General features: G+C 40.6%; 1 protein-coding gene across 33 annotated transcripts in view; it reads right to left on the reverse strand.

The window, feature by feature from the left end:
* ABLIM1 (actin binding LIM protein 1) overlaps nt 1–24685 on the reverse strand; it is a 208286-nt gene that overhangs the window by 112554 nt on the left and 71047 nt on the right. Inside the window, exon 1 of one of the 33 annotated variants that reach the window (XM_081192949.1) lies at nt 10121–10359. The exons of the other annotated variants lie outside the window; for them this stretch is intronic. Coding sequence (XP_081049075.1) covers nt 10121–10136 — 16 coding nt within the window. The 5' untranslated portion in view covers nt 10137–10359. Of the gene's footprint in view, nt 1–10120; nt 10360–24685 lie in introns of those variants that run through there. 33 annotated transcript variants of the gene reach the window in all.

The raw sequence follows: 24685 nt of genomic DNA on the forward strand, positions 1-24685 counted from the left end.
TCCAATTCTAAAGTTCTCCACTTCACTTCCTAGCCCTGCACTGCCCAACCCTTCCAGAGAGTCAGGGTGATCAGAAATCCTAGAAACTAAATATGAGATTAAAAAAAAAAAACTGTTAGGGGAGGTTCCAGAGGCGTTCAAATATTTCTCATTGGTTCACAGGTTTATTGTGACCAATTCATCTGAATATACTAATATTTCACTTCAACAGAAGAAACAAATATGTGTATAGAAAAACTGAGTATGTGTGTGAAATGAGTTGCCTATTCAGAGGTAATTAAAATTCCTTTGTAAGCACACCATTATAATTCTTGAAAGCTGTATCTATCCCATTTTTTTGCTCAGACATTCTTGCATACCACTGCCGTATTTTGTATGTTCCCTATTTGTAACCATGAGGACTACACATTTTCTTCACGAGTTTCTCTATACAATCCTTCTATGTCTTCCCTGTACACATATGCCCTCTCCACATTACCCCTCACAGAGAAGTAGTGCTCCTGCACTGATTGAAATACAAATTCCAGAGGCAAAATATAGTTTTGGTATTTGTAGCATTACTGCTATTTGTGCCTCATGCGTATCTCATAGCCACATCCTGACCAATATATCTGATGGCCGCAATTACATGGCCAGCCACACTCCCCATAGTCCTGAAATTGAAGCTCAGCAACTGAATTCAGCTTCTTGGGAAGAAGCTATTTTTTAAAATAAACCTTTGCCCCACTGGAAATATACATTACATGGTAAAGCTCTCTAATAACAGAGGTGACCTTGCATGCAGCAGAAAGGAGATGCACAGCACTGAAATAGGAAACAAACTGGGAGTATATGGGTTTTTTTCTTTTCTTTTAATAGTTTCATTAGAAATACATATGGTATAATCTCTTTCATAGTCATACTCTGAGAAAGATCCTGAATCACCATCAAAACACCACCACCACACTTTTCTACCCAGAACAATAAGCATGGGCTAAATTTACTTGTAGCAGCTTGATGAACATAGGAAGCATTCATATTCCAAGTCACACTTTTGATCCACCTAGTTCAGCACTATCTACCCAGACAGGCAGCAGCTCTCCATGATTTCAAGCAGGAATCTCTCCTAGCCCTACCTGCAGATGCCAGGGATTGAATTTGGGATCTTCTATATTTAGAAGCACAGCTCTGGAACAGATATTAACAGCCATGATTTGTCCGAGGATATTATATTTACATAAGCAAAGCTACTTTTAGAAAGAAAGAAACTTTGAATCCTTAATTTCAAAGCAAGCAGAACGTTTTGAGCATATTTTAGGCAGCAGATGCAATTTGTAAGATGCTTATTAGAAGCCAGCTGAATTTCATAAGATGCATCATTTTTTTCTGTTCCCTGAGTCTGCACACTTTATACTACCCAATCTGCTTTACGTGCATTACAATTGTAATGTCTTCATATTCTTAGAAATACCACCCCATGAGGTCATTCCTCCAGGAGAGAAGCTCAGATGCTAGGGTATAAAATGGCAATTAGCAATTGATCATGTTCACCTATAAAAAGCACACTTTTCCATAAGGACAGGAAAGCACAGCTCTATGAGATCATCCGACAGCCAGTTAATGAGTTATTTATTTTATTATTATTGTATTTTTATTCTCATGGAGAAGTCTGGGTGGGATTTGGACCAGTCTTGGATACTATGCACCTGGAGTATGTGTGTCATTAGTTGCAAAATTGTCTTCTTCTTATTTGAATTAAGTGCATTTTCCCTTCAATATTGATATTCGTAAGTTCAAAAAACTCTGCATCAGAAACAAAAGATGCTATCAACTTCTCTAAATAAAGCAGCTCCTCACTTTTGCTTACACATTTCCACTCACTTTCAGTGAACAAAATTGCTAGGTAGAATGATCAGATTTGCATTTTAACCTTAACCTTATCAGCTAAGTAAACAGTGGGGAAATGGAATGGCCTTCTACTCTCACATTATCAGAGTAAGTCATACATGGATCCCCAGTTACCACCACTTTGAACTCCAAAGGTAATTTGCTTCTGTCAGGCTACTTCATAACATACAGAATTTCTACATGGAAGGTACATCTGCATAATAATTTAACCCATCACATGCATCTACACTGTAACATAAACAATTCTACATCCACACACACTACTGCATGTGTACATGAAAACTGACTGCATGTGTACATGAACACTGTGGGTACAGACAGCATTTTTCATGTACGTAGGATCATCACACACCACCACCTGCACAGCACCTTCTCTGCAGAAGTGTTGTAATATGTGATTAAGTTTCTAGAGATACACAGTCAGTTTTCTTTCCAGTAGCTGGAGTCCTTCAGTCAGATACTTGGTCTCTGTTATACTATTTGCAAGAATGTTCAGTGTGCTTTGATGTCCTTGACTCTCATTTGCCCTTTCCTCACTGGCTCTGCAATGCATTTTTAAAATTTCTTCACACATATCATATCCACTGCAGGTCAAACTGACCTCTGAGAGTCAATTTTACACTGAAAGCGCCAGGTAAGCAGCCAAATAGAAACAGAACTTCCTCAAAACGATATGGTCCATATGTCCTATGCTAATTCAAAAAAAAAAAAAAGATTAAAATGAGTGACGGAATTCATAATTCCCACATGAGAAAGTTCAAGCTGTTTTAGAGTTGCTCATTATCCCTGTAAGAGCAACTATCTAAAAAGATAATCAGGAAGATCCATTTCATCAAGATGTGTGATATAGCTGTAAGCTTCACTGCCAAACACACAGCAACCAAGAAATTTGAGCAAAAAGAAAAAACTCACAACAAAGTGATGTCATCTGACATCACATACTTTGTAAAAATAGACTTTGTGGAAGAAAGAGAAGAATCATAGAATCATAGAGTTGGAATAGACCACAAGGGCCATCGAGTCCAACCCCCTGCCAAGCAGGAAACACCATCAGAGCACTCCTTACATATGGTTGTCAAGCCTCTGCTTAAAGACCTCCAAAGCAGGAGACTCCACCACACTCCTTGGCAGCAAATTCCACTATCAAACAGCTCTTACTGTCAGGAAGTTCTTCCTAATGTTTAGGTGGAATCTTCTTTCTTGTAGTTTGGATCCATTGCTCCGTGTCTGCTTCTCTGGAGCAGCAGAAAACAACCTTTCTCCCTCTATATGACATCCTTTTATATATTTGAACATGGCTATCATATCACCCCTTAACCTCCTCTTCTCCAGGCTAAACATGCCCAGCTCCCTTAGCCGTTCCTCATAAGGCATCGTTTCCAGGCCTTTGACCATTTTGGTTGCCCTCCTCTGGACACGTTCCAGTTTGTCAGTGTCCTTCTTGAACTGTGGTGCCCAGAACTGGACACAGTACTCCAGGTGAGGTCTGACCAGAGCAGAATACAGTGGCACTATTACTTCCCTTTGCTCAAATTTCTTGGTTGCTGTGTGTTTGGCAGTGAAGCTTACAGCTATATCACACATCTTGATGAAATGGATCTTCCTGATTATTACTCCTGATAGGAGTAATAAGATGCTATACTCCTATTGATGCAGCCCAGAATTGCATTGGCTTTTTAAGCTGCTGCGTCACACTGTTGGCTCATGTCAAGTTTGTGGTCAACCAAGACTCCTAGATCCTTTTCACATGTACTGCTCTCAAGCCAGGTGTCACCCATCTTGCATTTGTGCCTCTCATTTTTTTGCCCAAGTGCAATACTTTACATTTCTCCCTGTTAAAGTTCATCTTGTTTGTTTTGGCCCAGTTCTCTAATCTGTCAAGGTCGTTTTGAAGTGTGATCCTGTCCTCTGGGGTGTTAGCCACCCCTCCCAGTTTGGTGTCATCTGCAAATTTGATCAGGATGCCCTTGAGTCCATTATCCAAGTCGTTGATAAAGATGTTGAATAAGACGGGCCCAAGACAGAACCCTGTGGCACCCCACTAGTCACTCTTCTCCAGGATGAAGAGGAACCATTGATGAGCACCCTTTGGGTTCGGTCAGTCAGCCAGTTACAAATCCACTGAGTGGTAGCATAGTCAGAGACCTAGGATTGATCATGCATCATTTGTATAATCTACGGTTGGACCCAAACTAAGTTAATTACAATTAGATCCCATTAAAATCAATGGGACCTAGATCAGGATTTCCTAAACTTGGGTTTCCAGCCGTTTTTTGGACTACAATTCCCATCATCCATGACCATCGGTCCTGCTAGCTAGGGATGATGGGAGTTGTAGGAGTTGTAGGTGACCCAAGTTTGGGAAACCCTGTTCTAGATCCATCATTATCATCAGAATTATTTGCTTGGCTGTTTAAGCTGGCTTGAGTTGCCTTGGGAAAAATAAAGTGACTAACAAATTTAATAACTAATAATAAAATAATAATTTATTTCCCAAACTGTGCTCAGAGGGGCTCACAAGAACAGCAAACATATCTATATAGGTACAGCAGAAAAACTGATACGTTTATGACTAACACTTTATAATACAGTATTTGCATTCACATGAGAAAGCTAGCATACCTTACAATTTAAAAAGCTCTGGTTTATGTTTAAAAGAAGAACAGAAATGTCCAGAAATGTCCAGTTTCATAATGTGCAACTTACTGTTAAGAATTTCCAGAAATTTACATCAATTTTACATGCAAAAATTCCCCACATTGGAATGTTTCGGTTTCCAGTTTCCAAATTCCCATCTCTACGTCCAACCACTAAAACCCCCAGTGCATAATTACTGGTTGTTTTTTTTAGGAAGTGTGGCTTCCTTAATCCTATCTTATATATATTTCAAAACTCCTTTTGATCTACACACAATGTGAAGCTTGGTCACAGAAAGAATACAGATTTCCTGGCCTCTATTGCTTCACTTTGTCTATCCCATTTTTTCCCAATACTACAGTTATCAAGACTCCTGCTCCTCTTACTAAGCTATACATAGTATGTGACACATCAGCATATCTCCACGCTCAAGAGAGAATTGTTCTTAATGATTGCAGTGTTGCAATGCTGTTAAGAAACACATGCCTAGAGGAAAACATGAAATTGCTGTTAACTAAAAAGGGAGCAGAAAGAGATGAAAAAGGGAAATGTAAACTGTATATTCCAGAACAAATCTCAGAAATAACTGTTTTTATCTACTCAGATAAAAAATAATCTCCCATCACCTGCTGCAATTTTCCAGCAGAGTTTACAAGTGGTAGTCACAAGAAGACAAGCCACTGCTTCACCTCCCTCTTGGGGGATTTTTTTCCTAGCTCTGAAGACTCTTCAGTCATTTGTATGGAGCATGACGAGGGTATGTAGGGCTGCATTCACAAATGGGGTTCATTGCATTGGTTTAACTGATTATAAGGTTCACACTTTTGTCCCATTTTCTAACGTTTCTTTCACACTGCACACGCCAGTCATACCTTGACTGCTTTACCACCATGTTGCGGCAAATGTCATTCACGTATGTTATTCCTCTATGCCATCCTTCTCCCACTTCACTCCACTATTCTTACAGGCTTAACCTTTTCAGCATTCCACCTCATGGCTTGTCACCTCAGCAGCTGCAACATGAAACTGGAAATGGTGAAAAAAATGTGCAAACCTCCTGTGATTTTTCAGGCTGAGGGGGCTGCAAACAGATTTTCTCTGGAACCTTATAACATGGAAATGAACACTAATCTTGCACAATATTCCATTCCATTCCATGAATTTTCTGGAATTGACTTTTACATCGTGTGAAAGTCAAATATAATGCACAAAATATAATGCAGAAAAAATGGCAGGGAAATTGTATAAACAGCTGTGTGAATGAAGCCCAGGTTACACTGGGCACCTGAGCCTTATGGTTGATAGTCCTGCTTTAAACCAATCCAGAAATGCAGAAAAATACTTTCCTCCCATCTCAAGTTTCCCTGCAGTTTTGCAAGAAAATCGAACACTCAGGGAAACATGGTGCTGCAAGGAGGTTTTATGATATTCGTGGAAGCAGCTGCATGTCAGGCTCTTCTATGCTTTCAGAAAACTAGCAGTTGAAGAAGAATGTACTGTATATTATGCCCTAGTGCAGGAACCTTTGAAGTGGCAAGCGCTTTCAATCAACTCATGCATCTCAGTCTGCAAAATGAGAGAGAACTAACCCCCCAACCTCTCTTTAAGAGACAAACTCAAATAGAACTATAAATATTATCTATCCACTTCCACCCTCTTGCAGATTGATGTTATTTCCAGGAAAGTATTGAGCATTCCATATTTGTCCCCAAAGACCATCATTCAGGCAGCTTGGCAAAAGACAACTGCTCATTTAATCCATATGAATTCAAGTGAACTGTATTGTTTTTAATCCGCCTGAATTTAAGCCATTAATTGAACATCCTAAACCAGCATTCCAAGCAAACACACTGACCCTGAAAGTTATTGGCCATGCCATCATATACTCAGGGAGAGAGGGAAAATGGCTGGGATTTTATTCTTCATCTGCAGCAATGTTGACTTTGCATTCTCTTTTAGATCTCTGCTGTAAGCAAGCTAATCAGGGTGAGAAAATGCTGATGATCCAAGCACGGATGGATTATCCATTTGCTAAGATCAGCACTTCCAAGTGGCGGACAGCAGGCAGACTTTCCCAGATACAACTGGTGCAGCTGGGAAATGACCTTGTATAAGAAAAAGCAGTGCCGTCACCACTTATTTAGCATAGTACAGTGTTTTTCAAACTTTCTGCCTTCAGAAAACCAAGTTCACACCCAGTTTCTCAACTAAGTAACCTCCAAAGTTTGTAGAGAATTCTGAGAAGGGTGAACACTTAAACCAAGTATTATTATTACTATTTATTAGTCACAATTTACACAAAAGCAACTCAAAGACTTACAAAAAGATGATGGGCAACAGAAACTGCACAGATACTTCTTCTAGTTAGCTGCTATTATCTCATGTCTGGTCAGCAGATCAGAAAGAAAAATTGTCAAAAGCAGTTTTGACCAGCAACCTGCTCTGACTTCATTTGATCTCCACAACAGCACCTTTACAAGCTTATCATAAATTAAGCTTCTTTTGTTCAACAAGAACAGAAATTTTTCTTCTACAATTAGTGATGCATACACAAAATAAATTTAAAGCACATTGCTTCCCCTAAGAATCCTTTGCCACTTATGAGTGGATTGCTTATAGACGTAGACTTTGCATGGGCAAGTATACTGAAATTTGGAACCTGTTTATACAAAATATAGTATGTTAAAATAAATATATCTGTACTTTGATAATAATATCTATATATTAGATAAATATATATTGTAATTGTTAATTCTTCTAGTGATATAGTATACCTTTCTTTCCTTTTTCCCCTTTATTACCGGTACATTCTCACTTTTTATTTTTATTCCATGACATTTATTTTGTGTATTGCAAAATAATAATAATAATAATAATAATAATAATAATAATAATAATAACAACAACAACAACAACAACAACAATAATAATAATAATAATTCTTGCTCCAATAACATGTAGAATAAAGTCCTTTTCAAGCAGGTTCAATCAACAGAATTTTATTAGAGCAAGTTTGCTTATGCATCATAACAACAGCTGACAGGATTGGATTCTTACTCAGAGGGTCTCACTGACATGAAAAATGACAACATTTCCTCATATTTGCAGATGCCAAAGTACCATTTAGCTGTGTCAAATTCCAGTTTGTGTACAAAGTCAGTGTGTTGCTAAGGAAATTACAGACGATATGGCATTGTACAAACACCATTCTCTTAATTACATCATTTTGCCCCGGTGGAAAATCACAGCTATCAGAGCAATACAAAGGAAACGCACTCTGCCGAAGCTGGAGCTGGAGCTTCTTTCTCACATATAATAATATCATCCTGAACCTATCCTGTGCACTTTGGTCAACCATCTGGCGTTCTGCTCAGTTTTCTCCTGCCTTCAGAAATGAGGAATATTGGCAGAAGAGTACATAGTTACACTAGGTTTACAAATCAAAAGTAAAAAACAAAACCAAATTATTGCTGTAGTAAGTATGGGGCAAGCAACAGCATAAAAGGGGTCACCTGACAGCCTTATTAAGAGAGTTACAAACTGGTCACCCTCTCAAAAACTACCGATTACAGATTTGAACATGCTGTATTCTTTCAGTACCTCTCCACTGAAGTGAACTGGTTATTGCTTACTGAAGGTCTGTTCATCACCCACATAACCCCATTTCTGACCTCCACTAGAGAAGCACTTGCTGCTAACAGAGGCCTGCCACTTAGTAGGGAAACATCACCATGCTGGAATGCCCACCAACACCCTGTTGCATTCCTCAGTGGGGCTCCTAATTCTCAACTGACAGGTGGCTATTTGGAAGACAGGTACAGACTGATGAGAACACATAAGCTGATCCCCACCCCCTTGCTCCTGCGTATAGAAGGGGGCAGGGTGCCCTTGGATACAATGCAGAATGGATAGCATAGGCAAGTAAACTTGGCCAAAGCAACAAATATCTGACTGAACAGGGTGTGCATGTGAAGGAATAAAACTATGGCATGAGTAACATTGTAAACCTGTGTCTTTTAAGGTCACCAGAACTCCAGCAGCACAGCTTCCAAATTTCCCTATGTACATATTAAAGATGGCTAAGGCAGAAAGTAATAACGAATGTTGTTGTGTGTGTGTGTTGTTGTTGTTGTTTTGGGGGGGCTACTATTAACTAGATTGCACTACATTGGATCTACTTATATTCTAGTTGAAATGACGCCTGTATCGCTTCATGGTGGCTTTCCCAATTAATGCGATTTCCCCACATCATTTTTCCTAATACTTTGACTATCATTGTATTAAATGTTAATGTCCAAAAGCTATTTCTGGTTGTTGTTGGGGGTTTTTTGGGAGGGATGGAACTGCACACTTGTACCTCAAGATTCATTATCAATATAACACGGGAAAGAACCAGTATTTTGGTTTTCCACGGCAGGCAGGCATCTGCCAGGTTGGCTTCCTAAAACATCTATTTTCCATAGAAAATACAAAGCAGAAGTATGCCTGAAAATGCATAATTTCACACCACACCATCAGAAGCAGGCCTAACTTACTTAAACCAGTACGGAGCCAGAATGGTGCAGTGGTTAAGAGTGTTGGACTAGCCCCTAGGAGAGCTTGGTCATGAAGATCACTGGATGACCTTGGGCCAGTCACTGCCTCTCATTCTAACCCACCTCACAGGGTTGTTGTGGGGATTAAATGAGAAGTGGGGGAACCATGTGTGCCACGCTGAGGTCCTTGGAGGAAAGGTGAGCTATAAATCCAATAAATAAATAATAAATAAATTAAACATCATTACACTTAAATCTCTTCCTTGTGTCAGAATCCAGCTAGATTATGCAAGATGTACATAACTGTACAGCAAGAAAAAAAAACCCAGAAATGAATTAATGTGCAATAACCCACTTAAATCATCAGCCCGTGTGTTAAATCTGAACCTACTGCAAATTATTTCAGGAAGAGGCACAGAGGCATCTTTGCTAAAAGGAGCAGCTTATCCAAACACACTCCGCCCACAAGTTTGTGCTGTTAATATACAGAAGCCTACGGGTGGGTGACTCAAGCCATTTCCTCTCAAATAGCTATCTGTTAGCAGCACTTGTCCAGAAGCAGCTTGATACATAATGGTTAGGCAGAGATTGTTAAAGCAACTGAGGTCCAGCTTTTGCTACTGATTTTTCTAGAGAAGTTCAATGATGGGACAATTCTACTTAAGCGTGTGGTTTCATAAATGCAACTTAATGGCATTTCAAAGCATAATGCCAAGGTGTCCATTAAAAGACACTCCAGAACTTGCCAGGGTTAAGAACAACCAAAGTACAATTCTAAAAACAACCCATGCCTACATTTATTTTTTAAAAAAAATGGATCAAAGCTACAGACGTTTAATTTGAGAATCTAATGCATCAGATCTAACTTTAAATCAAATCACTCATTAGAAATCATTGAAGTTAACATAAATAAATAAATGAGCAGTAAAACGTGAGCAGTAACCATCAGGCACATCAGTTTTTTTCATGGAAAAGCAACACGGAAAAGCAAACATGACCGACACAGTAACTTGCCAAGTCAATTCAATCCTAACCTAGAAGCATATGCAAGGCTGGATTACCTTTTTCTTTCACCATGGCCAGAACACCGTCTTTGTAGCAGAGGCAGCACAGATTAATTGAGGTGCTTTATAAACGCATACACACACACACACTCGTGCTATCTTTCCAGCAGTAGTTGGCAGAGATGAAGAAACAATTGCCCAGAAGGCAGCCTATTCCAAAGTACTCTGTATTATTTTCCCACCAGATCTGACGTAATTGGAATGCTTGGTGCCGTCTCTCTCTCTCTCTCTCTCCCCTTCCGTCTGCTTTACTCTTCCTAATGGCAGCTCATTCTCAGGGAATGGACTCTGCCCCTTCTGCGGCAGGAAAGAAAGGAAGAAATAAAGAAAAAAACAACACTGCACAGCAAACAGCAACACTAGCAGCCTCTGAGTAATGAAGGCAAAATTCCACTGTCGCTAATCCACAGTCATTGACACCACCTTGCAGTCTTCTGACAAGGCACAACAGAGCTGGCAAGCCAGGACTCCCCCAAGTGACAGATACTAGAGTAGAAGTGAGAGACGCCACAGGACCTGCTTCAAGTAACAAAATGGAAAAAGATTTAATGGTGTGTGTACACACACACACACACACACACACACACACACACACACATTTATATATTTAGTTCCCTCTGTCAGACTGAGAAGCAACTTGACATGAATACAGAATCAGAGATGGCACAGGCTGCAGCAAGGCTGTATACAGTATAGGTTTCCAGTTTTCAGGGACAAATTCAATCACAGAGAAGCTTCAGGACTTGTATATTTGATAAAGTGCAGGATGGTATAAGACAGTGAAACAGGTGCAAGATGATGGCATGATCACCAAAATGTTTAAAACAGTTGCTCCAAAGTTCACAGAAGACAACCAACCAATGAAGTAAGCACTGCATTGGATTTTGCATAGCAGACTCAAAAAAGTGACGAGTTTGCCCAATCTTCTGGAATACATAGTAAGCTCCATCCTTCAACATAGCTCTTACCAGGGAAAGGCCTGAAACATGTGTTGTGGGTAACATGCATTTCTTGAACCAGAATTCTAACTGCCCCCACTCTCTCCCACACACAGCTTACAGTGCTGTAATTCCCACAGCCAGCAGTATATCAATCAAACACAGGCCTTTTTTAAAAAAAATCAGTTTGGAATTTTTAAAAAACCTGCATTTTACTTCAAAAAGCACACATGCTGGGATTTTCTTCTTCTTTGTACTGTTTACTTGGTTCCTTCCACATTTTTTTCCTTCATAGTGAATTCTAAAATTCCTTTTTAAACATCTCCTGGAAATACCTTTGTACAGTTCAAGTACAGAATTATATACAGGTGTACCTGCCAAGAAAGGCCCTGTAAACAATATGAAGGTGATTTTTCATGTCTGTAGTATTACTGGCATACAGAGACTCATCAGCCATTTTACCCGCCTGCATGGAGTTCATCCTCATCATCATCAGCCTGATGGAAGAGATGAAGACCAACATCCTTGGTTGGTCCTACATCGCCAGCACTCTACACATCAACAATGGTGACCAAACACTTAAGGTAGTAGACAGTTTGTCTACTTGGGTCCCACCATAATCATTGACACTGAGCTGGGCAAGCTGGGCAAGGCAGCTACAGCAATGGCTCACCTCTCCAAAACGGTATGGGAGAATGTGATGCTAATGGCCAATACCAAGATGAAGGTCTACCAGGCTTCCGTTTTGAGCACATTGCTTTATGGAAGTGAGCCATGGGCTCACCTGCCAGAAGCATCACCTCGATGCCTTGCATATGTGCTGTGTCAGGAAGATTTTGGGCATCACGTGGCAGGACACAGTCTCAAACACAGATGTATTCTCCCAAGATGTCAGGGACTGGTCAGATGAGAAGGAGTGGTAGAGATCGCCACCCCAGGAGGCTTCTGGGCAGGAGGCAGATACAGATAGCATGGATCCAGATTCATGGTGGTGCCAAACAGGACACACCCCAGACAAAGAAGAAAAAGGCTGGGGAAATAATGGTGGATGAAGAACAGAAGCAAGCTATCAGATGCTCTAGTCCTGAACAGAGACAGGAGTCAGAAGTGGTAGAAACAGTACAGCAGGCAGCTGTCACTTGAAAGCCTGGAAGAGCCTCCAATGTCTCCTTGAACGAGACGCTCCCTTCGTATCTTAGAGCAGAAAGCCAAACAGACAGAAAGATTCCTTTGTTGGCCAACATAGGCAGCAGAAGGGGTTTGGAAACTAGGAAGTACAGCAAGCTCTCTGCATCTCTGATTCCACTAAGCAGTTAGCCAGTGAGCTCATGACAGAAGCCCACATTCCCAGCATGTCCACACTTCACTCAGTGACATCTACACTAACTTGGCCATGTACACAGAATGGAAGATGGCAGGGTCCCCAAGGATGTGCTGTATGAGGAGATGGCTTCAGGCACTAGGCCTGTTGGCAGACCAACTCTGCATTACAAAGATGTCTGCAAACGTGACATAAAAGCTGGCAACATGAACCCTGCCATATGGGAATCCCTTTCAGATGACCGCAGTGCCTGGAGACAGTCAGGTCATGTATCCACAGCAATGACCAGAGCAGGATTGACTGCTGGGAGGAGCGCAGAGAGAAGAAACACCATGGTGCACCTGTAGCAGAAAAACCAGGTGCCTTCATCTGCCCCACCTGCAACAAAAAAATATCTTTGCCATATCAGTCTCTACAGCCACAGCAGACACTATAACTCTCCAATGGTTTCACTTTCCCCCTGAAGTTGCACTCTTCCATTGTCTCCCAAGACAGTCAGATGCCAACAAGTATTATTGGCATACAAGGGGTTTTTTTTTAAGACCTTACATCAGCTCTCTTCCTAACACCTTCTCTTCTTTATGATGGTCATTTTCTATAAGGGAATTGAAGACTATTTCACATAATCTACTCCTTACTGGCCTAGGTAGTCTCAACATTTTCAGGGTACACTAAGAGATCCTTCTTGCCACTGTCTCTCTCTTTTGCTTCAGTCCCAGCCAGAATGGATTAGGACTACAATCATAAGCAAGACACTGTTCTGTGCTTTCTACCCAGATGAAAGCCCTACTATGCTCAATGTGGCTTGCTCCCAAGTAGGCATGCATAGGATTGCAGCCCAAGTTTGCTACAGACAGGACATGATTCTTTAAATTATTGGGGAAACGGCCAAACTGGGACTGAGGTACCCAAGAGTGAAAGCTGAACCAGGGGCTTATGGCTACTTGTCCCATGTTTCCTATCTATCACCCAGATTCCTCTCTTTGTTTTGACTCCAAGGAGTCCTTCCTCTAACAGTAACTAAAAGCAGATAAAGTGAGGACAGCAGCCCCAAAAAGCACAGGGTAGTAGATAAGGGAGGATCCTGGGGGCAGCAAGGTCAGTGAATAGGAAGAAGAGATAAAAGTCAAGAGAAAACAAGACCAGAGTTGCATCCAGGGCATTTACTGCCTAGGGTTAGCACTGGGGAAGGCTCCAGTGGCAATGTTTTTTAAGTGGTCACTTTCCAAGCATCAGTGTAGATGTAACCATGAAAATGGTGGTAAAATTGTCTTGCTGTAAAACTGAAGAAATGAGCATAGGGGAAGAAGACACTTAAACTGGTCCAGAACAGGTGCTGAATCCTTCTCCTGCCCTTGCTTTCCAGATGAAACAGCTTCTCACTAGCTGTTTTTCTGCAGGTGGGAGAAACATAGGTGGGAAGGAGATAGAAAGGGGCAGAATGAAGGCAGGGAAGCATTTACAAAAATGCAGCCCAATCCATCTCCCAGCAGTAAGTTGTACCGCCTTAACATGTAGTTAGAGCTCTGGTTGGAATGTTTGAATAAAGGATCACCCCTGACTACCTTGTTCTCAGTGGAGAGGGTTAACTCTGGGATCTGTGAACTATGGAACAGGTATGGTAATTCTAAGTGCATGTAAAATAGGAGGAGGAGGAGAAATAGCCTGCTACTTGGCCAGAAACATATGGAATGCTTGCCTGCATTTTTTTCTGCTAAAAGAGGTTACATTTAAGCTGCAGGAATCTGTGCTCCATGACCAAAGTCCTTTCCCTTTCAAAGGCATATCTTCCATATACCCTTAACCATGGTTCAGCATTACAATGGGTAGCATAAATTAAGTGTGCTCTTATCCAATGTTATCCAGATCCTGGGTAGGCAGGAAAAATAAAATAAAATGTAGTCGTACCAATTTTCTTTCCATTTCCCTGCACCACCGCCTCATTTATTGGTGGCATGCAACCCTGGACAGATTATCTCAAAGGGAACACAGAATTAGGCCAACACAGGGACAGACGGATGGTGCATCTCAAAAGAGTGATAATGTACAGTCACCCTTCAATTTTATCTAACAAGCAGTCACCATTAGTTGTGACAGATATTGAATCTTCTGGCTTTCCTTGTATTCCTTATTCATCCAGTTCTGTTATTTGAATAGATGAGACACACAGGAAAAAATGAATTGGGTGTGTCTGTATTTCCTCACCAGTATAGGCTGGGCTTCTGTTATCAGATCCCTGATAAATCCTGGGAACAGAAGGATAACATTCCAACTTCTGTGGCTCACTATACTGCTAAGAATAGCTTTAGGACCTCACTATGTGGTGATGGATTGAAACTTTTTGCCCTTAGATACTAAGCTGGTTCCAATGCAACGACAAACAGTGGCTTATAGCTACTTATACAAGACTCTGGCTCATATGCTCCCTCCCCACACACACACACACTTTCCCCTTCTCCAGGATGGCTGGGAGCAGATCAAAAGCTTTTACTGCCAACAGCAATTAACCACAGTTCTGTGTTGTGTCTAACCCTACACTGCAGTTACGCATCTTATGTATCGTTAGCTGAAATAAGACAGCTTCATAAAACTTTGGTTTAGAGTTGACTTCATTTAGTTAAGCATAGTTAAGACTAACTGCAGTTTGTCCAGGTTGAGGCATCACAACAACACTTATGTGGTTAATCATAAATGGATGCAGTGGAGGGAAGGAAGGGTGAAAGGAGTATGCAAGCCTGAGGCTCACAGAAACTGACTCCTGTAACAATAACACAGTCTTTCATTAAAAAATTGCAGACTAGTTTGAGTAGTTGTTGTTTTATAGATATTGCTGCATTTGGGATCTTGAAGGAGAACATCATAGTGGTGCCTCCACAACTTTCTGTGCTATTAACCCCCTGGAAATTACCATGTCTGCATATGAAAAGAATTAACCCTTAGGGGTGATCTTGCACAAAAGGTTTTTCTCACCAAGTATCACAGACTTTCCGTTTCAAGAAGTGTTGGCATGTAAGGGTAACTGCTGAAGACTGGAACATTTTGCTCATAGAGTGGCCAAGTCTCATTTTTCACATGTGCTAAGGATTAACACTGCCATGTTCCATCTTGTCCCCAGTCCCAACCCGGCTGAGTGGCAGCCAACTGGAGAAAAGAGCAAATTGGCCCTTCTCCTATACTCCTGTATTTCCAATTCTATATGTATGCATGTATTTATGTGTGCATGTGTGTGGATGTCTATATCTATATCTATATCTATATATAAAAATATCAAACAGCAATTTAGACAGTTGGGTCTGGATCCTGGTGGAATCACTATACCCATATATGTATTACAGTGACAAACAAAACAGAAATTTTAAAATTTCTGCTTAGAAAGCCTTCCTTCACTGAAGTTAAGCTATGTAGAGGCCATGCAGTTTTCATGTGTCCGGTGTGTTCATCTTGTTCTTCCTATTTGTTAACATTGTTGGAGATACAGTACGTACACCATCAAAACACTTCAGACTCAGGGCCAAAATAAATGTGGCTCAAGAAATCCATTACAAGATCTTGTTGTTGTTTTTTGTATTTTGGTTAAAGAATAAAATACTAGGTATAATAAAAAGGGAAATTCCTTGGATGCCCAAATCCAGGTTTGAGGCAAGTACTCTTTGGTGAGAGAACCCCAAAACATGCAGCAAAGTAAAGCATGGATATATAGGCTGTTAGACCTTTAAAATATCGCCTTCTAAGTTCCTTCCAAAGTTCTCCACTTCCCTCTGCAAGAGTTGTTACTAAATGCAGACAGGAAAGGATAAAGACACAGTCCAAAACATGGTAGCCCCCTGGCTCCTTTTTTTCCAAAACAAAAAGTTTTCAAGAGATCCAGCTATGGTTTTCCCATGTTACATTTAGCCTGGACCTCAGCTGTTGGGTACTGCAAATAAAACAATGTAAATTGAGCGTTTTTGCTGAGGTATATTTTACTATTACTTCTCTTATAAAGAGCATGTTTTGATTGCTGCAGGGAACAGTAGTGGTGTTTTCTACAGCAAATATGTAAAGTGTGTGATTAAAATGTGCCTGCACATGCACACATCTTTAAATGCCTATCTAGGTTCAATTTTCCTAAATGAATCTCATTCTTCCTCACCTTATCTACTGCGGGAAACAATCATAATGTGTAATGTTGCCCAAGGCCTGGCACTATCACCCAGAATGGTAGGGCAAATGCCTGGGGACACACAGTTCTTTGAAGGCCTACCAGTGCCGACAGCAACATCACCTTGATGTTTCTTCTCAGTGTATGGCTGCCTCCCTCTCCTCTGCTGCACCGCCATGCAGCTCTCCCCCTGCTGGTAAACTTGCTGCAGAGAGGCAGAGGACACTTGGCCAAGGGCCCCTTCAAATTGGCACAGCCTGCAGCTTTGTCCTCGAGCGAGCAATGAAGTGTAAAATAGCAATTCTAGAAGCATACCACTAGTTTGAAGCTACTAGCCTACCGCAGATTTCAGCTAGCTTTGTTTTGTTTTAAAGTTCCACACAATCATTGCAATTTGAACTCATTATGGTCATGTTCTGAGACTGAGTAGAAGAACCAATTCAGTTTTATGTATTAAAAGCCATATACCCATACAAGCGAGTGTTTCTATTTTGTTACAAATGTATAGATTTCTTGCGAGAATAGGAAAAAAGGGGGTTCAAAATGCAGTGCTTGACAGTAAGACAAATAAAATGTTGAAAGTTTGAATAGGTCACAGAGTTAACCCTGGAATACTGGTTATGGGAAAGAGCATGGTGTGGGACATAAATTAGCCTACAGAACATTTTGCATACATGATTCTAAGCTGAGCAAGGAACCTGAAAGAGTTAAGGAGTCTAAAGGACCTGACACCTTTAATAACACTGAAAAGTAACCTGCCACCTTCAATAACATGCTTTACTTAGCAATAATGTGCTTAATTTTACCTCATCTGGTCACAGCGGAGGTATTTATTTCTTCTCTTCTTGTGGACATTAGTGTAAAGCAATTGTCCATAAGCATTACCATAGCAACAACTGACACCTACAATGATGTGGGATTTCTTTCAGGGCAAAAGTACATGAGAAACTAGAGGAGCTTTACTATCATCCAAATAATAAAACACACCAGTGATCAGACACCTTGCTTTGGCTTTAGGGTGTAATTTAAACATAATACTACCCTTTATTGAAACTACTGAAGAGTTGACCTAGCTCCCTAACGCAAACACACAATGTCGAACAAATGTTGCGCTAGTTGAGACTTTTGTGCTGCTTTCCACTAGAACAACAATTTAGTTAAATACGGCCACATGGACCTGGCAATACTAATAATTCTGAAATGTCTTGCATATCCTCCCTTGCAAATAGGTGCTAAAAGTAATCTCCTCCCCTCCCCCCCCCCACTGTGTTTTCGCAGTAGCAAGCCAAGAACATTAACAGTAGGAATTAAGACTGTTTCAAACATTATGGATTAGGAGTGTGCACTGTGTGTACATCAACAAATCTGGGGCAGTTACACACATTTATATCACCAGGTACATACACAGCAGATACCTGGAACTGGCTGCATATCACCAGTAGGTCCATGTGCATGCAATAAAAAGACAAATGCATGCTCTCTTACTCCAGAGTATGTATAGCGGTCATTGGTTCACTCATCCTGAACAAAAAAACAACAACATGTAAAGGTCACTCTTTTTACTCATTCTCTGTTGTTGTGTTTACAATGGTTTTCAGTGTGATTATGGAAATAAAAGAATAACAGCAAAATCCTAAACCTGTTTACTCAGAAAAGTTTTTATTGTATGTTGTAAACTACTCTGCTTTTTTATGAATAGCAGTATGTGGGTGTACGACGGGGTGTGTTTGTAGAATAGTACAGAGGAGATCTAAAGTGTTTGCAAAGAAAGATACTCATAGCAAATTTTGGAGGTGGGGCAAACTTTGCTGTGGTAGGAACTCATGGCTGGTTAGTTTTGGTATTGTCACTCCATGGAGAAAATAATGGTGGCAGCCAGGTGACAACAGATGGAAGGAGTTCCAGTGCCTATCAGTGGGTTTCATACCCAATGTTCTCTTCCTCTCCCACCGATACAACACCCAGCCACCCTAGGCTTTTATCACACATAAAGGAGAATGGCAAAATGCAGGGAGTATTTTAGCTCAGCCGAAATTACTGCAGATTTCTAATGCTAGACTAGATTTAGCACACATCAGTCCAACATCAAAGAGGCTTGTATGACTGCATTACAATTGCAGAGTTTACACCTGCTAAAAGTTACAGGTGGGTGGAGGAGTAAGATTGCCTTCACATAAATTGTATATATTACAGGTAGGTAGCCGTGTTGGTCTGCCGTAGTCGAAACAAAATAAAAAAATTCCTTCCAGTAGCACCTTAGAGACCAACTAAGTTTGTTATTGGTATGAGCTTTCGTGTGCATGCACACATCTTCAGATACCTTCAGATAAATTGTATATGTTTGCTTTTTCACTGTTTAGGGAGTGGAAGAGATTAAATTGCTCACAATTTTATCTTGATTAAGGAGAAAATAGAAACCAAATGCAGAGGAATGGCAGATCTGAGCCGCTCTGAATAAAAGTGCTGCACGCTCAATCACTAGGGATATTATCTGAAGCTTTATTCACCTTTCTTCCTTCCCAGATGGAGACTAAGCTCCAATCCGGCCAGCTTAAGAGACCTGACAAGATCAGAGGTCACTGATAAGGTGCTGCTATGTCTGCAGGTCATAGCAAGAACACAACACGCACACCTTTATTTGCCAGTGGGCTGCTATTGGCTTAGCAGTTGCAACCAGAGGCATCAGTTGCTGAGAAGAAGATTACGACTGAGGAGTCTCCCTCCCTTCTAATTACTTCAAGCTGCGTCTGTCAGAAGGGGGAAGACTGAGGAGTCTGCTGCATCTATGCTATCCTCAAAACACAAACAAAGGGAAACAGCTCACCCTTATCACAATGTTTTTATTATTAATTAAATTTCAATACCGCCCTTCATCTGAGGATGACAGGGTGGTTTACAATATAAAAACACAAATGTAAAAATAATAGCTATGGGAACAGCTCAACTCCCATCACTTGATCTCAATAGGAATTTGCCATGCCTCACAGTACAGTTAGCTGCCTTTTGCTGGATCATATTATGAAAATGGCATTTGCTTGCTTCATTTTTATTCACAACTTTTTGCTATCTAAAAAGAAATGGACACAAAAACAGTTTAAAAAATAGATTGAGGTGGTATCATACAGGTAGTGAAGCTGTTTACACCAGTGGAACTGTTCTTCAGACTAATTTGTCCAAGGAAATTAGTGTTTCTCCCACACCTCATCTTGAATATTTTGCTGTGGGGGGCTTCCCACTTTTTATTTTAGTACAATAGCCATCATAGTTCTTTCTGCCTTAGACACAAACAGACCTATTCTCTGCACATCTTAGTAAAACTGTGCATTTGCTAAAAATATTACATCAGCAACATAAAAAAATATTATCATCCAAACTGAGCTTTCCTTTTAACTCTGAGTCAACATAGCATTGAACCACAAATGGGACTCACATTAGTCTGCTGGGAACAGGCCAATGCTGGGCTCAGGGCAGTCTCACTGCTCATTTTACAAAACATTTCTTTTCTGCAGTCATGGAAGTAGAAATCCTTTTAAATAATTAAATAAATTTCTATAGTAGCAAGGCAGAACATTGAGTAAATTGGTTTACAAAGCATTAGGTAAATTATTCTGTCTGGAAGAAGTTAATGTTAAAAAACTGAATCTAAACATTTGTGCCGGCAACAGTGTGTGGCTTAGAGCTGTGAATTTGTGTGTGATGCCTCACACAGGTTTCTATATCCTTGTGCAGAGGGTTAGTTAATCTATAGTTTAATGTTTGTTATTCTAACTGGTTCAAGTTCACATTCTGAATCTGATGATGTCTCAATAAGCTAATTACACATTCGACCACAACCAATAAGAAGTTATTACATTACATAGACTAAACAGCTCCCAGATCCACAAGCTTCCATTTGAAGCAGATTCCCATGAGACTAATGAATTTGTCCAGAACTCAAGAACAATCACAAACTCTCATTATACAAAATCCTCTGAACACCTAAGTGCCTATATCACACTGTGAAAACCTCTTAACACTCGACTTAACTGTCTTAATCCTAAAGGTAGGAGTCAAAAGTATCAAAGCAGCCAAATAAATTGATCCCATTGACAGGATAAAAACTATGGCCAGGATCCAGGCCAGAGCAAGTGGCTGTTATGCTCAGACAAACAACTATTTAAGCTCTTATTCAAGTTGCAGCTCCCTGCATGCTCCCAAAATCTCTCTCCCAAGTTTGGGGCCCTCCACAGTGGAAGCTGGTAAGATACAGTACAAGGAGCTGTAATCATGGGCAATTGTAGTCAGTGCCTTCCTCTGTGTGCAGGATCTTATCCAGCATGCATAATCCAGCCACAGGGAAGCATTTCAGTGAAAGAGAGTGAAGAATATGCTTAACTTTCTCTGACTGAAATAAAAAAAAAATTGTGCCCAAATTTTGATGGAATCTGTGGCATGTTAGCAACACTCCATAAAGGCTCTCCAGTAAAAGAAGAATCACTAGCTGCCGCCGTTTTCAATTCAACTATGCAACGGAAGGCAATTTATGGTGAAAATACTGGGTTGCCTGGAGATTGATGGCCGAGGGAAAACTGACTAGATAGGCTGGACTCAAGCATTTGTCACTTGTCCTCCCTGAATGGCACCTTTATACTTCAGAATTCCATTTTCATCATTTGGAAAATGGAGGTAATGACCACATTTGTAATTCTGTCTAATACCTAGCAGTATTAAAATTATTATTATTTATCTAAAATTTAAAGCACCTTTCTTCTCCAAGCAGTTCAGAGTGGCAAGATGGGCTGCTTGAATGCAAGAACTGACCACCACTGTTTCTAAGATATCAATTACCGTAATTCTTTGCTAGACATTCCACAATCTTCTGTATCACAGCAGTAATAGGCAAAACGTAACACTAAAGGAATGATGCAGTTAAAAAAACCCTGCACTTTCCAACCTAGGCCACATTAAAGGAGTTTTTACATTTATGTTCTGTACATTGCAAGTAATATTGGGACTATTGCACTGTCATGTTACTTGAGTTTACCATCACTTCACAGCAGCAGAAAGAAACTATCAACTATTGCGTTCCCCTTTCTCAAGAGATGAAGGGATAAAAATAAATTTCAACGAAACACACAACTAAGGGGTGGCATAATAATCAAAAGGCAGGGCTTCTGCTTGGACCAGGCATCTAATGGGAACAGAACTGAAAATACTTTTTAATCAAACAATACATGTTTTTAAAAGGACCTGTTTAGGAGCTCTGCTTCTTGACTTACCACCTTGTTGCCATAACTATACTTTCTAGTCTACAGCCACCTTAACATCTGGTTAGACTGGACTTCCTCAACCTGGTGCCCTCCATAGGTTGCTGGACTACAACGCCCATTGTCCCTGACATTTGGGCCACGCTTCACCGTGGCTGATAAGAGTTGGGAGTCCCAACAACTTCTAGAGGGCACCAGGTTGGGGAAGCCTGGCTTAGGCTACCATATGGAAAATTCAGAAATATGCCAGCTGTTGAACTTACAACAGCACTACCATTTATCGACTATTTAGAAAAGCAAGGCCCAAGGTAGTTGCTGCATAATACAAAGTAGACAAATCCAGCAGCCGCTCTAGAGTATATATACCCTCTGTTCATCTCCATGCTTCTTAGCAAATATTTCGTGTCCACCACAGATTTTAGCAGGTCACTGAAACAGCTCAAAGGTGGACAAGTCCAGACTAGAGCCCAGCTTTCTTACTTACCTGAACCTTCTGGATAATCAAACAACCATTCACACAAATAGTAGTCATCTGGATTCAGGTATGGCAGCTGCTTCATCACAGACTGCTTGGGGATGAGGTACAAGACCTCAGCAATATCACCGTCCTCTATAATAGACATCCTTTTGATAGAGTTTTTGTACTTTATCCGCTCAGACACCAACCTCTTGCTTTTCCCTGATCCACAAAGCTTCCCAAAACTGTTTAAACTGGGGAAAGATGGCATATCTATGGCAACTGTAAAGCGAGCAGCTAAGGAAGTAAACCAGAGTGAGCAAGCGAGTGAGAGTGTGAGAGCGTATACATAGCCACTGGGCTGCCACCGTCTGGCATGCTGTCCTCATCCATCCTTATTTCACTTCCTTGTCCACTAAAGGAGATTAAGCAGGAAGTATTTTTAGCAGTGATCTTCAGGAGATTATGACAAGCACGCTTAGTCAGGTGACAGCCTTCAAAACACTATTGGAACCAGCAACGCTTTGCTTTGGTGTCCATAAACGTGAAGTGAAAGCATATAGAGCATGGCACAATCGGATTAATATCCTGGGCAAGAGAGAGGACATATCTGAGGTAGATAAGAGGATTACTTTTGAGAAACAAAAGCCTCAGCACAGTGGAAGAAATCTTGTTAAGAAAGAACCTTCATAAGCCCCACATATCCATCTGTGCATTTAATCTAACATTTCCCATGTGCATTACAGCTAAGGAAGGCTCACCACACTCCATTGTATCTTGCACAGCATTTCTACCAGCAGCAAATTTTCCTGCGAGACATAATTTCTGCAGCCTCTATGGTCACAAAAGTAAGCATCTATAGCCTTCCTGAGAAATATTTACTTTCCCAACTCCGCCAACTCCTTTCCTCCTTCCAGTCTCATTAACAGAAGACTCACAAAGATCCCAACTGTTACCCCCACCTCTAGCTGTATTTACAACAGACATCTACAATCTATTCCTAATGACTTGCTAATCTAAGAAACTAAACTAATGATTTTGTTTTTCCTTGGGAAAGAGCAAAGTAAATCATTAACAGTGCATTCAAAAGCACTTGTAGCGAACAGCGCATAAGCACAGGGGGAAATTCTAGTTGTTGTTAGCATCACATGGTTACAGGGATTGACTTTGGGAGAGCATGCAAACCAAATGGAACCCCCACTACCCCTTGTTTCAGGTCTTCTGCACAAATAGTTCCCCACATGGAATTGCTTTAATCGCCATGTTGCTTGCAGTCCATTTGTCACACTGAAGCATAAGAATGTTAGAAGAGCCCTGAGCAAAGGCTCATCCAGTCCAGCACCCTATTCTTCCAGTGATGAACCAGAGGCCCATAGGAAGCCTACAAGAAGGACATGAGTGCTTCAGCACTTCACACTTGCATTTCTCCCTGACTTGGAGGTGTATATTCAGCAAAATCATGTTCCACAGCTCTCCCGTCCTCTGTTTTTCTTCTAGAAAGGGAAGTAATTCAATTTTCTTTTCACGTATTAACAAAAACAATACAAAGGGTTCTTTATTCTCACTAAACATTCCCCAGTCCTCTGTTTCCCTATGTTCCCAGATGGCAGCACATGTGAAAGGATGAACACAGACCCCATTCTATAAGACTGAATAAGCAATTCAGAAGTTAAAAGTATGTGCTAATCTTTAAAAATCACCTAGGGTGTCTCTATTTTCATCTGAGAAATGTTAGAGGGTATGCTTTAACTAATCTCCATTGAGAAGAATGCTTGAGTCAAAAACATTAAGTGCTCTTTAAACTCAAGCTCAAAAATGAACAGTTCATGTGAATGCTGTATATATGCACTAATGTGAAGCTTGCTGCAACCGAAAGACTACCTTACCCAATACTGCTGAATCTAACAAAAGATACACTTTGGCTGTTGTTAACAGTTGAATGACTGTGAGCACCCGCAAAATAAAACTGGAGTTTGTTATGGGTGTTCATTCGCTCTGTACATGCTCACCCACACAAGCTAACACGGACTCTAGAAAAATGAAATTAAACTACAAACCATAGGCTTTGTCACTGTAGACAAAGCCTGTGGTTTGTAGTTCTATTGCAACCTTTCTGGTTCCAGCGTTTGTTCCTAGTGTTAAAATTCAATAACTCTGCAAGATACCTCAGGGTGCTTGTTTATACAATCAAAATCAATGGATAACCTGAAAATTCTTACTATGACATAAAAATCTATTATTTATCTAGCAATAAGCTAAGCAGGCAAATGCTCTCAGGGCCGTCAAAGCATTCCAAAGTAGTTTCATGTAATTCATTGGTCTGAGCTCAACTGAGCAAACGTAACATGCCTGTTTGCTGAGCACATGGTAGCTTATCTTGAGATGAACAGAATGGAGAACCCAGGGCTCTTCATTCTTTTTAAATCGCCTTTGAACTACACTCACAGCATAGTCCCTGT

This window comes from Podarcis bocagei (assembly GCF_964188305.1).
Source record: "Podarcis bocagei genome assembly, chromosome: 4".
NCBI classification, from domain to species: domain Eukaryota; kingdom Metazoa; phylum Chordata; class Lepidosauria; order Squamata; family Lacertidae; genus Podarcis; species Podarcis bocagei.